This window comes from Erpetoichthys calabaricus, chromosome 4, assembly GCF_900747795.2.
Source record: "Erpetoichthys calabaricus chromosome 4, fErpCal1.3, whole genome shotgun sequence".
In the NCBI taxonomy this organism is placed as follows: Eukaryota; Metazoa; Chordata; class Cladistia; order Polypteriformes; family Polypteridae; genus Erpetoichthys; species Erpetoichthys calabaricus.
The window spans coordinates 14,962,474-14,974,857 of record NC_041397.2 but is presented as its reverse complement, the minus strand read 5'-3'; the positions used below and the strand labels follow the sequence as shown (position 1 = coordinate 14,974,857).

The 12,384-nt window shown below is 42.0% G+C and overlaps 1 protein-coding gene across 12 annotated transcripts in view; it reads right to left on the bottom strand.

The window, feature by feature from the left end:
* The window catches only part of mcf2la (mcf.2 cell line derived transforming sequence-like a), a 324,509-nt gene that overhangs the window by 19,542 nt on the left and 292,583 nt on the right, over positions 1–12,384 (bottom strand). For 11 of the 12 annotated variants that reach the window (XM_051926314.1, XM_051926317.1, XM_051926322.1 and 8 more), the window contains exons 17-26: positions 11,892–12,007; positions 11,743–11,812; positions 10,545–10,637; positions 10,358–10,450; positions 10,147–10,272; positions 6,808–7,029; positions 3,151–3,243; positions 2,988–3,066; positions 2,855–2,915; positions 77–183 (exon numbers count right to left, since the gene is read on the bottom strand). In XM_051926314.1, the coding sequence (XP_051782274.1) occupies positions 77–183; positions 2,855–2,915; positions 2,988–3,066; positions 3,151–3,243; positions 6,808–7,029; positions 10,147–10,272; positions 10,358–10,450; positions 10,545–10,637; positions 11,743–11,812; positions 11,892–12,007 (1,060 nt within the window). The remainder of the gene's footprint in view (positions 1–76; positions 184–2,854; positions 2,916–2,987; positions 3,067–3,150; positions 3,244–6,807; positions 7,030–10,146; positions 10,273–10,357; positions 10,451–10,544; positions 10,638–11,742; positions 11,813–11,891; positions 12,008–12,384) is intronic. The other variant, XM_051926315.1, reaches the window with a different exon arrangement.

Here is a 12,384-nt window from a genome sequence, read left to right as displayed (position 1 = left end):
GTCAATAAGAAGAGTATAGCATACTGTGAATGTTACATAGTTGCTTGGACTCTGCAAATCTGGATCTAACTCTCACCTCGGCTCTTCTCGAAATGATTAAGTGATTGGCCTTCTGGACTCACTGGCTCACACTTCCTCTCATCACTCTTCTTGGAGATCCGATAACTGCTCTTAAAAGGACTACTAAAATTTAAAGAGAATAAATAAACATTAGGAGAACGAAATGTTCTTTATATATATATATATATATATATATATATATATATATATACAGTGGTACCTCGGTATACATCTGCTTTGGAATAAGTCCAACTTAGTATATGTCCTGTTTGGATGCGAAAAATTTTGCTTGGTATACGACCTTTGTTTGGAATACGACTCGCGTGCTAGAACACCACGTGTGGTATAGCGGGTCCACGGCTTCAAAAAAACGGCCAGGTTTAAACCCGTATAGCCGTATCATTCTCCGTGGGTGCGATTGCAGGGAAGTTAATGAGGTAGTTGGAGAGAGTCGCACCTGCACAGGTGGGCTGTGATCAGGAAGAGTGAGACTGCATTTTCAACCTCTGATTTTATCTGATTTATTTATTGTTGTTTTATCTCCACAGAACACTTGTTTTTATGGATATTTATTAAATAATTATTTATTGAAACCAGATGCACTGCACTTTTTGTTTGGACACTGATTTTTGTTTTAAATAAAAGCACTTGGCATTCTTTCACTATCCCCTGGCTTCATTTGAGAATTGTCCTCATTTGTCAGCTCATCTTGGTGACATTACCGGCGCTGTTGGGTTCAGGGCTCCCCGTAAGGACATATGGGAGTGTGGAGCGGACCTGCATCGTCACACCGCGCGCTACCCTACGCTGCCCACTAGTGTCAGTACCCCAGTTGCTAACATTCAGTGAACAACCCGCACTATAACTATGTGAATTTTCATGTGGTTTTGTGTTTTTTCGTGTAAATTTGAATTGATTGTTGAAAAGTATGAAGGTGGAATGCGTATCCGGGATATGGCTGCTGCATACCGTATGTCGAGAATGACGGTATCTACGACTGTGAAAAACAAAGACGTTCTTAAAAAGTAAAGTAAGGTTAAATTTTAATTTATTTCATCTAATTGCTTTTGTATTTATGTATTTTAGTATTAAGCGGTGTTTAAATTATTTTATACAACCCCATCAATGTATAATACAGTAATCCCTCGCTACTTTGCGGTTCACTTTTCGCGGATTCACGACTTCGCGGATTTTATATGTAAGCATATTTAAATACATAACGCGGATTTTTCGCTGCTTCGCGGGTTTCTGCGGACAATGGGTCTTTTTACTTGCTTCCTCAGTTGGTTTGCCCAGTTGATTTCATACAAGAGATGCTATTGGCGGATGGCTGAGAAGCTACCCAATCAGAGCACGCAGTTAAGTTCCTGTGTGCTGCTGATTGGCTCAGCGACGGAGCGCTGCATTAACCAGGAAGTCTCATCTCACTCATTCAGCATTAACGTGCTAATGCTTCAGGGGCCGTGTCCAAGCACCAACAGAAGATGCAAATGATTGCAGAAAAGGTAAAAGTTTTGGATATGTTGAAGGAAGGGAACAGCTACACCGCTGCAAGACATCGATTCTTTTTATTTAAAAAGGAGGAAAAGCATATAAGATCTACGGCCGCAGTGTCCTTTAACCAGGGTGCAAAACGAATTGCAAGTGGACGTGATAAGGCAGAAGTCTGGATGGAATCTGCTTTAGGAATCTTTGCAACAAGGTCAACGACGTCATGACCGCCTACAAGCTGCTACGTGTACTTCGCTATACAGTTAAGTGTAAACTTATCTACCGATTTCATATTGCTTAGCAGTTGTCCCTGTTATTAATAGAGTAAATGGTGGGTTGTAAACAATACAGGGAGGGTTTAAAAACGTCCAAATACACGTTAAATAATTAAATAAATATAGTGTCCCTACTTCGCGGAAATTCAGTTATTGCGGTCGGCCTTGGAACCTATCTCCCGCGATAAGTGAGGGATTACTGTATGCCAATAACAATAGGATTTTTTTTTTCATGGGAAAGAATTAATCATTTTCTCTTTATTTCTTATGGGACAAATTCGTTTGGTGTACGTCCTGTTTGGTATAAGTCAAAGGATCTGGAACGGATTAAGGATGTATACCGAGGTACCACTGTATATAAATAGGCAGGCTCTATTGTAGGCACGAAGCTGGACAGTTGGACATCTGTGGCAGAGCGACGGGCGCTGAGCAGGCTCCTGTCAATCATGGAGAATCCACTGCATCCACTGAACAGGATCATCTCCAGACAGAGGAGCAGCTTCAGCGACAGACTGCTGTCACCGTCCTGCTCCACTGACAGACTGAGATCGTTCCTCCCCCACACTATGCGATTCTTCAATTCCACTCTCGGGGGGGGGGGGGGGGATTGGGGGGTAAACTGTATACAAAGTTATTGTCTGTTATACCTGCATTTTTATCACTCTTTAATTTAATATCTATCTATCTATCTATCTATCTATCTATCTATCTATCTATCTATCTATCTATCTATCTATCTATCTATCTATCTATCTATCTATCTATCTATCTATCAATCTATTATATAGTGCCTTTCCTATCTATCTATCTATCTATCTATCTATCTATCTATCTATCTATGTATCTATCTATCTATCTATCTATCTATCTATCTATCTATCTATCTATCTATCTATCTATCTATCTATCTATGTATGTTGGGCCTATTGTCAGCACTACCACTTATCAACCACCTGTCACTTAGCTTCCTGACATTTAATTTGTTCAGAACTAATCAAGGTTTGTATTAATTTGCCGGTCTCACCAACCTGGAACTGATGGGTGTGCCAGGTGGAGGATACTGCTCAGATGATCGCTGTTGGCTTGCTTCTGAAATTAAATGACAGTGATTAGCACAGCAGGTTGAGAAAGACAGGTCTATTCCAACACCACATCTCTTACCTCGACAAGCATTGAGTTGGCTCGTCAACACCTTCCTGATTTCGTTCACCCAAGCAGATTTTACGTCTGGCGTAGGAGCCTAAAGGGAAGAAGTGGGAGATGCGGCTAACTTGCAATTGAGCTCAAGTCCCATTCTGTCAAGTACTGCTCTTTAGTAACTAACCTGAATGATGTACACCTCCTCCCTGGCATTACACCAGATTTCAAACTTTTTATTATCTCCTTTTGCATTCTCAGTGATTCCAACAGCACTCATCTGTTCACACAAAAACATTTAATAAAATAAGTAACAAATAAGCAATACAAAAAAAGTTACAGAACAATGCCCTCAAAAATTAGATACAAATTCCAGTGCAGCTGGAATATTAATCCCCGGACTCAACTTAGATGGTATCTTTGATGCCATTCTGTCTTTAAAGACATACATTACTGATCTAAACAAAATGTTTTTCCCCTCTAAAAATACAGTCAAATTAATGCCTGAGACACAGAAGGTAATTTATGAATTTATTTCAAGCAGAGCTGGCATGAGGAACAATTCAGCTTTAGTCCAGGCCACGAAACATAGGGCCAACTCTTTCCCCTCGCACAGACATTTGATGGGTCATTAATGCTGGCCATCACTGTAGCTGAGGTAGTTAAAAAAATCTTTGGTAGCAAGGTTCCAGGGCTGGATGATATTTGCCCTGAACTCATGAAGTCTCTGGATGTTGGTGGTCCGTTTTGGCTGACAGGCCTCTTCAACATGGTGGCACTGGATAGGCAAACTGGGTTGGTGCTTCCCATCTTTAAAAAAGGGAACCAGAGAGTGTGATCCAACATTAGGGGGACATTCAGTCCTGTTGTTTCACGGTATCTGGTCTCTGTACAACCAGAGTGAAAACTTGGTTCACATTGCCAGCATTAAGTCAAGTCCCAGACTTTGTCATCAAGTCTGTTAATAATTTCTATAGATAGAATTTCAAGGCACAGCAAAGGAGAAGACAGTGTTCAGTTTTATGACCCAAGAATTTGCAGTGATTTGCAGAATGAGGATTAACACTTCCAAATCTGGAGTTCCAAATGTGGAGAGCCATCTCTAGGTTGGGGATTAGGCGCTGCATCAAATGTATAAGTTTAAGTATCTTAGGGTCTTGTTAATGCGTGAGGAAAGAAGGGAGAGGGAGATTCACAGGTGGAATAAAGAGCCGTCTGCAGTTATTTGGATGTTGTACTTGCAGTCATAGTGAAGACAGAGATGAAATGAAAGGCAATGCTCTCGATTTAGACCAGTCGATCTGTGCCCCTGTCCTCACCTAAGCTCACATAAGCTTTGGGTAGTGACCAAAAGAATTAGATCATGGATACAAGCGGCAGAAATGAATGTCCATCGCAGGGTGTCTGGGCTCAGCCTTAGAGATAGTTTGAGGAGCACTAATACTCGGGAGGAGCTCAAAGTGGAGCTGCTGATACTCTGCTTTGAAAGCTGCCAGCTGAGGAGGTTTGAGCATCTGATTAAAATGCCTCCTGGATGCCTCCTTGGGGAGGTGTTTAGGGAATGTTCAATTGGGAGAAGAGCTTTAGAAAGACCCAGGACATGCTGGACAGGTTATATCTTTTAGCTGGCCTGGAAACACCTGAGTTTGCCCTCAGAGGAGCTGGAGGAGGTGATGGGTAACAGGGATACCTGGGCATCTTCGCTTAGATCGCTGCCCCTGCAAATCGGATGTGGATAAGTAGCAGAAAATGTATGGATGGTTGGGTGTTTACCAATCCAGCCAATGTGTTGTTTATGCATAATACAGTCATGTGAAAAAGTTTGGGAACCCCTCTTAATTCTTTGGATTGTTGTTTCTCATTGGCTGAGCTTTCAAAGTAGCAACTTCCTTTTAATATATGACATGCCTTATGGAAACAGTAGGATTTCAGCAGTGACATTAAGTTTATTGGATTACTGTAACAGAAAATATGCAATATGTATCATAACAAAATTAGACAGGTGCACATTTTTGGCACCCCAACAGAGATATTCCATCAATACTTAGTTGAGCCTCCTTTTGCCTCTAGACGCTGTCCTCCTATAGTCTCTAATGAGTGTCTGGATTCTGGATGGAGGTATTGTTGACCATTCTTCATACAAAATCTCTCCAGTTCAGTTTAATTTGGTGGCTGCCGAGCATGGACAGCCTGCTTCAAATCATCCCATAGATTTTCGATGATATTCAAGTCAGGGGACTGTGACGGCCATTCCAGAACATTGTACTTCTCCCTCTGCATGAATACCTTTGTAGATTTTGAACTGTGTTTTGGGTCATTGTCTTGTTGGAATATCCAACCCCTGTGTAACTTCAACTTTGTGACTGATGATTCAACATTATCCTGAAGAATTTGTTGATATTGGGTTGAATTCATCCGACCCTCCACTTTAACAAGGGCCCCAGTCCCTGAACTAGCCACACAGCCCCACAGCATGATGGAACCTCCACCAAATTTGACAGTAGGTAGCAGGTGTTTTTCTTGGAATGCGGTGTTCTTCTTCCACCATGCAAAGTGCTTTTTGTTATAACCAAATAACTCAATTTTTGTCCAAAGCACTTTGTTCCAAAATGAATCTGGCTTGTCTAAATGAGCATTGGCATACAACAAGCGACTCTGTTTGTGGCGTGAGTGCAGAAAGGGCTTCTTTCTCATCACCCTGCCATACAGATGTTCTTTATGCAAATTGGGCTGAATTGTAGAACGATGTACAGATACACCTTCTGCAGCAAGATGTTCTTGCAGGTCTCTGGAAGTGATCTGTGGGTTGTCTGTAACCATTCTCACAATCCTGTGCATATGCCGCTCCTTTATTTGTCTTGGCCTGCCAGACCTGCTGGGTTTAACAGCAACTGTGCCTGTGGCCTTCCATTTCCTGATTCCATTCCTTACAGTTGAAACTAACAGTTTATACCTCTGAGATGGCTTTTTGTAGCCTTCACCTAAACCAGGAGACTGAACAATCTTTGTTTTCAGATCTTTGGAGAGTTGCTTTGGGGATCCCATGCTGTCACTCTTCAGAGGAGAGTCAAAGGGAAGGAAGCACAACTTGCTATTGACCACCTTAAATACCTTTATATCTCATGACTGGACACACCTGTCTATGAAGTTCAAGGCTTAACAAGCTCATCACACCAATTTGGTGCTGCAAGTAATCCGCATTGAGCAGTGACAGGCATTCAAATCAGCAAAATGACAAGGGCACCCACATTTTTGCACAGCCAGTATTTCACATTTGATTTAATTTCATACAACTAAATACTGCTTCACTAAAAATCTTTGTTTGGAAAACACCGCAGTACTCAGATGTTCCTAGGAAATGAAAGACATACCACTGTTATCTTTATTGTTGAAAGGAGAGTCAATTATTATGCAGGCTGAGAGGGGTTCTCAAACTTGTTCAACCTGTTAAATCTTTACACTGTCATCTAATTAAACTTAGGGCTAATGTCTAAGATAGAAAGTTTTCTATATGGTAACTTGTTGTTACTTAGTATTACCTAATCTCATTTTTTATATTTTTCTTTCATCAAGTTGAGCTACATCATTTGTATGAAAACGTGCTATAGAAATAAATGTTGTTGTTATTGTAGCTTGGAATCCATCTACTTAACAGAATTTATCATTTAATATACGTAAGAGTGTAGATTCATTATAAAACCTGTAGCATAACACTTCCATAAGAGTTTATCTTCACAGAGACTAGGATGAGGAAAAGACAAAGAAACTTCCTCAGAACACTGGCATTGCCATGACAAAATGAAAACGCTATATGAATGAGAGCCATCTGGCTAATATAACTCACATTTAATGAATGCTTGAAGCTATATGAAGGTGCCTTTTCGTAGCCTTCTCCATTCTCTTCTCTCTTTTTACAGAACAGCAAGGTCTTCTCATGAAGAAAGAGATGTCTTTGCATGGGTTTAAAGCGAGCCAAGTCTTTGACCTTTGAGTGCCCCTTCTTGTGTTCCGTCCATACATTGAAAGATCCTTGCATTAACAATTTGCCAAGGTCATTTAAGTTTCCCTAGAATTGAACAAAAATACCATCAACATTTGGCAGGAGTCAAATGGGCTCCATCAACGAAGGTGACACTCTGAAAATTCAGTTCTAGGCCCCAGGGTGCTGGAGATGTCTGGTAGTTACACTTTGTCACACATATGCGAGTAGGTGGAAGCTGAGTGGACCAAGTGGAGGTAATTACCCTCCAGACCAGGGGGTGGCAGGGTGCACTAATCCTGCTTCTGTTATCTCTGCAGGCTAGATACGGGAAAACCTACTTGACACACCATCAATGACGCCACTTCCAGTGCCACGGATGACATTACTTCTGGTTTTGACCTTTAAAGCCGCCATCATGCTATCTTACAAACAGACCTCAGTATGTGCGTCTCGGGAATTGCAGGTCTGACATTGTGGTCAGCAACACAGGAGCGCCGCAGGGGACTGTGCTTTCTCCGGTCCTGTTCAGCCTATATACGTCGGACTTCCAATACAACTCGGAGTCCTGCCATGTGCAAAAGTTCGCTGACGACACTGCTATCGTGGGCTGTATCAGGAGTGGGTAGGAGGAGGAGGAGTATAGGAACCTAATCAATGACTCTGTTAAATGGTGCGACTCAAACCACCTACACCTGAATACCAGCAAAACCAAGGAGCTGGTGGTGGATTTTAGGAGGCCCAGGCCCCTCATGGACCCCGTGATCATCAGAGGTGACTGTGTGCAGAGGGTGCAGACCTATAAATACCTGGGAGTGCAGCTGGATGATAAATTGGACTGGACTGCCAATACTGATGCTCTGTGTAAGAGAGGACAAAGCCGACTATACTTCTTTAGAAGGCTGGCGTCCTTCAACATCTGCAATAAGATGCTGCAGATGTTCTATCAGACGGTTGTGGCGAGTGCCCTCTTCTACGCAGTGGTGTGCTGGGGAGGCAGCATAAAGAAGAAGGACGCCTCACACCTGGACATACTGGTGAGGAAGGCAGGCTCTATTGTAGGCATGGAGCTGGACAGTTTGACATCCGTGGCAGAGCGACAGGCGCTGAGCAGACTTCTGTCAATCATGGAGAATCCACTGCATCCACTGAACAGGATCATCTCAAGACAGAGGAGCAGCTTCAGCGACAGACTGCTGTCACCGTCCTGCTCCACTGACAGACTGAGGAGATCGTTCCTCCCCCACACTATGTGACTCTTCAATTCCACCCCGGGGGTGGGGAGGGGTTTGGGTAAGGGGGGTAAACATTAACATTATTCAAAGTTGTTGTCTGTTTTTACCTACATTTTTATTACGCTTTAATATTGTTTTTTTGTATCAGTATGCTGCTGCTAGAGTATGTGAATTTCCCCTTGGGATTAATAATAATAATAATAATAATTCATTACATTTATATAGCGCTTTTCTCAGTACTCAAAGCGCTATCCACACAGGGAGGAACCGGGAAGCGAACCCACAATCTTCCACAGTCTCCTTACTGCAAAGCAGCAGCACTACCACTGTGCCACCTGTGAGGATTAATAAAGTATCTATCTATCTATCTATCTATCTATCTATCTATCTATCTATCTATCTATCTATCTATCTATCTATCTATCTATCTATCTATCTATCTATCTATCTATCTATCTATCATTTCACCATCCAGATAGTTCAGTTCAGGACTCAAACAATGCACGAGTGCTTCAAAAAAACACCATTGCAGCCAGGGACAATATATGGGTGGCTGCCCCAAACCTTTTTGTATGTGTCGAGGCTGTTCATTTCACAACTTACACTTAAGGAAAACTCACTTGTGGTGCTGAAACAGGTGTCTCCCACATGGAAATAAAGGAGTAGTAGCACCAGGTTCAGGTACACTCATACCAGGCCTAGCCAACAACCTGCCACACTACACAATCTGGTCCATGTTTGAGCACCATTGTGCTCCTTACAATTCCTGGTACTTCAGTACCTTAGCCAGTAGTCAATGATTGACTTTATAACTTTGTCATCTTCTCTGGGACTGAATGTTATTAATACTGATTATAAAGAGAGATGCCAAGTTGTCGATTCATCACCTCTTAGGGGTAAGCTGGCTGGACAGACCTGGAATCCTAAAGAAGTATTAAGGATGTGCTGGGAATGGCTAGCAGATCCCTTTGTTTGTGATAAGTTCAACTACCACTTCCAGAAACAGCTTCAAAGGCATCTCAGGAAATGTTACAGATAGAAAGTGTGAATGAACTTAGTTCAAGAACTCAGTAGTGAAGAAAGCTGCAAGGAGTTGTGGCCACAAAGAAGGCTGTCAAGGTTAAGAAAAAGGCCTTGAGTGCAATGATATGAATAAAAAGTACTGGCCACCAAAAAAACAAAACAGCTACAGGAGAGGCCAAAGTGAAAACCCATGTGTGGTAAAATTGGGTGAGGCCATGGAGAATGAGTTCGGGACAGCCTAATAGTTATCTGACAACTCAGGGCACTACCTAGTCTGTTCTCAGCTAAGTGTGGGAATTTTGAGCAAGAGTACTATCAAGAGGTGGAAGGGACACTTTTGAGATATTCCTAAACCTGAATGATATGCCCTCCTTAGAGGAGGCTATGGCAGAAGATTTGGTTGGTTCTGGGTTAATCTCTGTGCCTGAGATCATAGCAGTCATTAAAAAGCTTCATAGAGGCACAAGCACAGGAGTGGGTGTGATCCAACCAGAAATGCTGGAAACACTAGAGACTGTGGTGGTGCTTTTGTTAGCATATATTTTCAATGCTGAGGGAGGGGACAGTGCTGTGGCAATGGCAGACTGGAGTGGTGGCCCCATTTGTGAAAAGAGGAAATAAGAGAACATGCCCCAGTTAGTAGGGGGATCACACTGATTTATCTTCCCTAGGAAAGCTTAAGCTGGGGTACTGAGTTTAACCTCACCACCAGGAGGAACAAGCCACTATATCATCACTGTCTTGAAGACCATAATTTACATGGCATAACACTTCCACAGGATCATTTAATTTGGTGATTTTCATATAGCACACCGTATAATGTAAATATTTAGTTACATGACTACTGACAGAAGCACACAGGAAGTTTTATAACTGAACTTTTTAAATGAAGATGTCAAGATGGCGTAAGTACAGAATGACTACATAGAGTGATACCAGAACTTACATCAAATCCTGTAATAGCAATGAGATGCATGGAGTCATTGACAGATTTAAGAATCCCTAAGATTCCAGTCAAAGCATCCTGAAGATCAGCAGCTCCCTCGCAGCCCCTACTGTATTTTAGCAGCTCCTAAAAGACAGACACAAGGTTGCCATCATCTTTTGCCTTCATTTAAGCACACTAAACTGCAGGACAGGAAGCATTTATTTTTTACCTTTAGCAAAAGCTGGTATTTGGTTATCCTCTGCACAGGCTTTAATAAATAGGAGTCCAGGCCTAACTTGTGCTCCAACTTCCTTTGGCATTCCTTTAGGAACACAACAAAGAGGAGGCAAAGTGAGGCAGAAGCGTTTTATACTATTGTCACAAAGCCTTTCTGTCAAATCATGCCTGTTCCTTACCTGGAAGAAAGTGCAGTCTGAGCACTGCCGCCACAAGCTCTCTGACCTTGGTTTATTCTGACAGTACTTCTCATAGATTCGTAAATCTTTCATCTGAAAGGAATATTCAGCCAAAGCAGTTAAGATTTCAGTCTGACATGTGTCCTCTTTGTACAGGGTGAGTCAAAATTATGTTAACAGTAATGGATTATTTTTCTTCTACAGATAGACGTACACAATGGGTGACAGATTAACACTAGAGCAAAGAAGAGTGGTTGCAAGCTTGATGGAAGTGTTTTGTTCGCCATCTGTAGTTCATCAAACGTTTGCGGAACTACTGTTTGGGGATGTAAATCATCTTGCACATATGAAGTATGTTTTGTAAATAAATTGTTTCTACCATTCATATGTTAACATAATTTTGACTCACCCTGTATATGCAGTGCCCCGCTAACTTTGATGGACTTTGTACAAGCAACACAGAACACAATAGAAAACTGTGAAAATCTATAAAGCAACAGAAAAGCTGAGGAACATCTGCCAGGTGCACTGCACTTTCTCAATTGTTCAATTGGAGATGGAATTACATCAGGGATCAGCTCTGAGCCCTTTCTTATTTGTAATGGTGATGGACAGGTAGACAGATGAGATTAGACAGGAGTCCCTGTGGACTATGATGTTTGCTGATGACATTGTGATCTGTAGTGAGAGTAGAGAGCAGGTTGAGGGGACCCTGGAGAGGTGGAGATATGCTCTAGAGAGGAGAGGAATGAAGGTCAGTAGGAACAAGACAGAATACATGTGTGTAAATGAGAGGGAGGTCAGTGGAATGGTGAGGATGCAAGGAGTAGAGTTGGTGAAGGTGGATGAGTTTAAATACTTAGGATCAACAGTAGAGAGTAATGGGGATTGTGGAAGAGAAGTGAAAAAGAGAGTACAGGCAGGGTGGAATGGGTGGAGAAGAGTGACAGGAGTAATTTGTGACAGAGTCAGGTGTTGCAAAATTAATTGAAACCAATTAATTAAAACCTCACTTTGTGTTGCACCTCATGTCTTTGACTATCATATTGTCTCCCAAGGACTCAGGACAAAGCATATTTCCTGGGATATAATGTACCGTGGGCTCAGGCTATTTCTAGAAGCTCAGACATGGCTTTTCTCTTGTAGCACCCCATGCTCACAACACCCTGCTACCCAGTAAAAGGCCAGCAGCACCTACCCTTCGGAGAAAACACTTCCCCACAAGCTCAGGATAGTCAGCGTAGTTCTCCAGTTCTTTAAGAAATATCCTACAATGGGAGAAAGGATTCAGCACCAAACTTCCTTTGCGCGATATGTCTGAATAAAGATGAGAGATTGAAGCATCACCTGTTGTGGAACTCATAGATTTCAGTCATATTACCAAAGAGGATGTCCTTTTTGTTGTGTAACACAGCGGGTAGCAGATGGCTCATTAGTGGGCTGTCCATTTCTGCCGCATAGCCCTGCAATATACAACCGTTTGATCAGTCTCTGTTTACGGCCAGCAAAGGCCTTACGAAAATGTGTTTGGCACAATGGCCTGTTGGTACTAAGATTATGGCAAATAAGGCACTAGAACGACAGAACAGATAAAGAAAGTCACTTCGTCTGTCCGTTACTACATTACAGAAATATGAAAATAATCCTTAGGATATTGTTCACTAAAGCAATGTACCAAAAAATCTGGTTTAGAAATGTTCAGCTGGACTATTTATATATTTAGATGCAATTTCGTACGAGGATTGCATCAGGTGAGACTTCATGCTTGCATAAGAAGGCCCCAGGTCTCATTACCTTCCTCTTTTGGCCTACATTGCAATTACAGAGTGACCATGTCTTT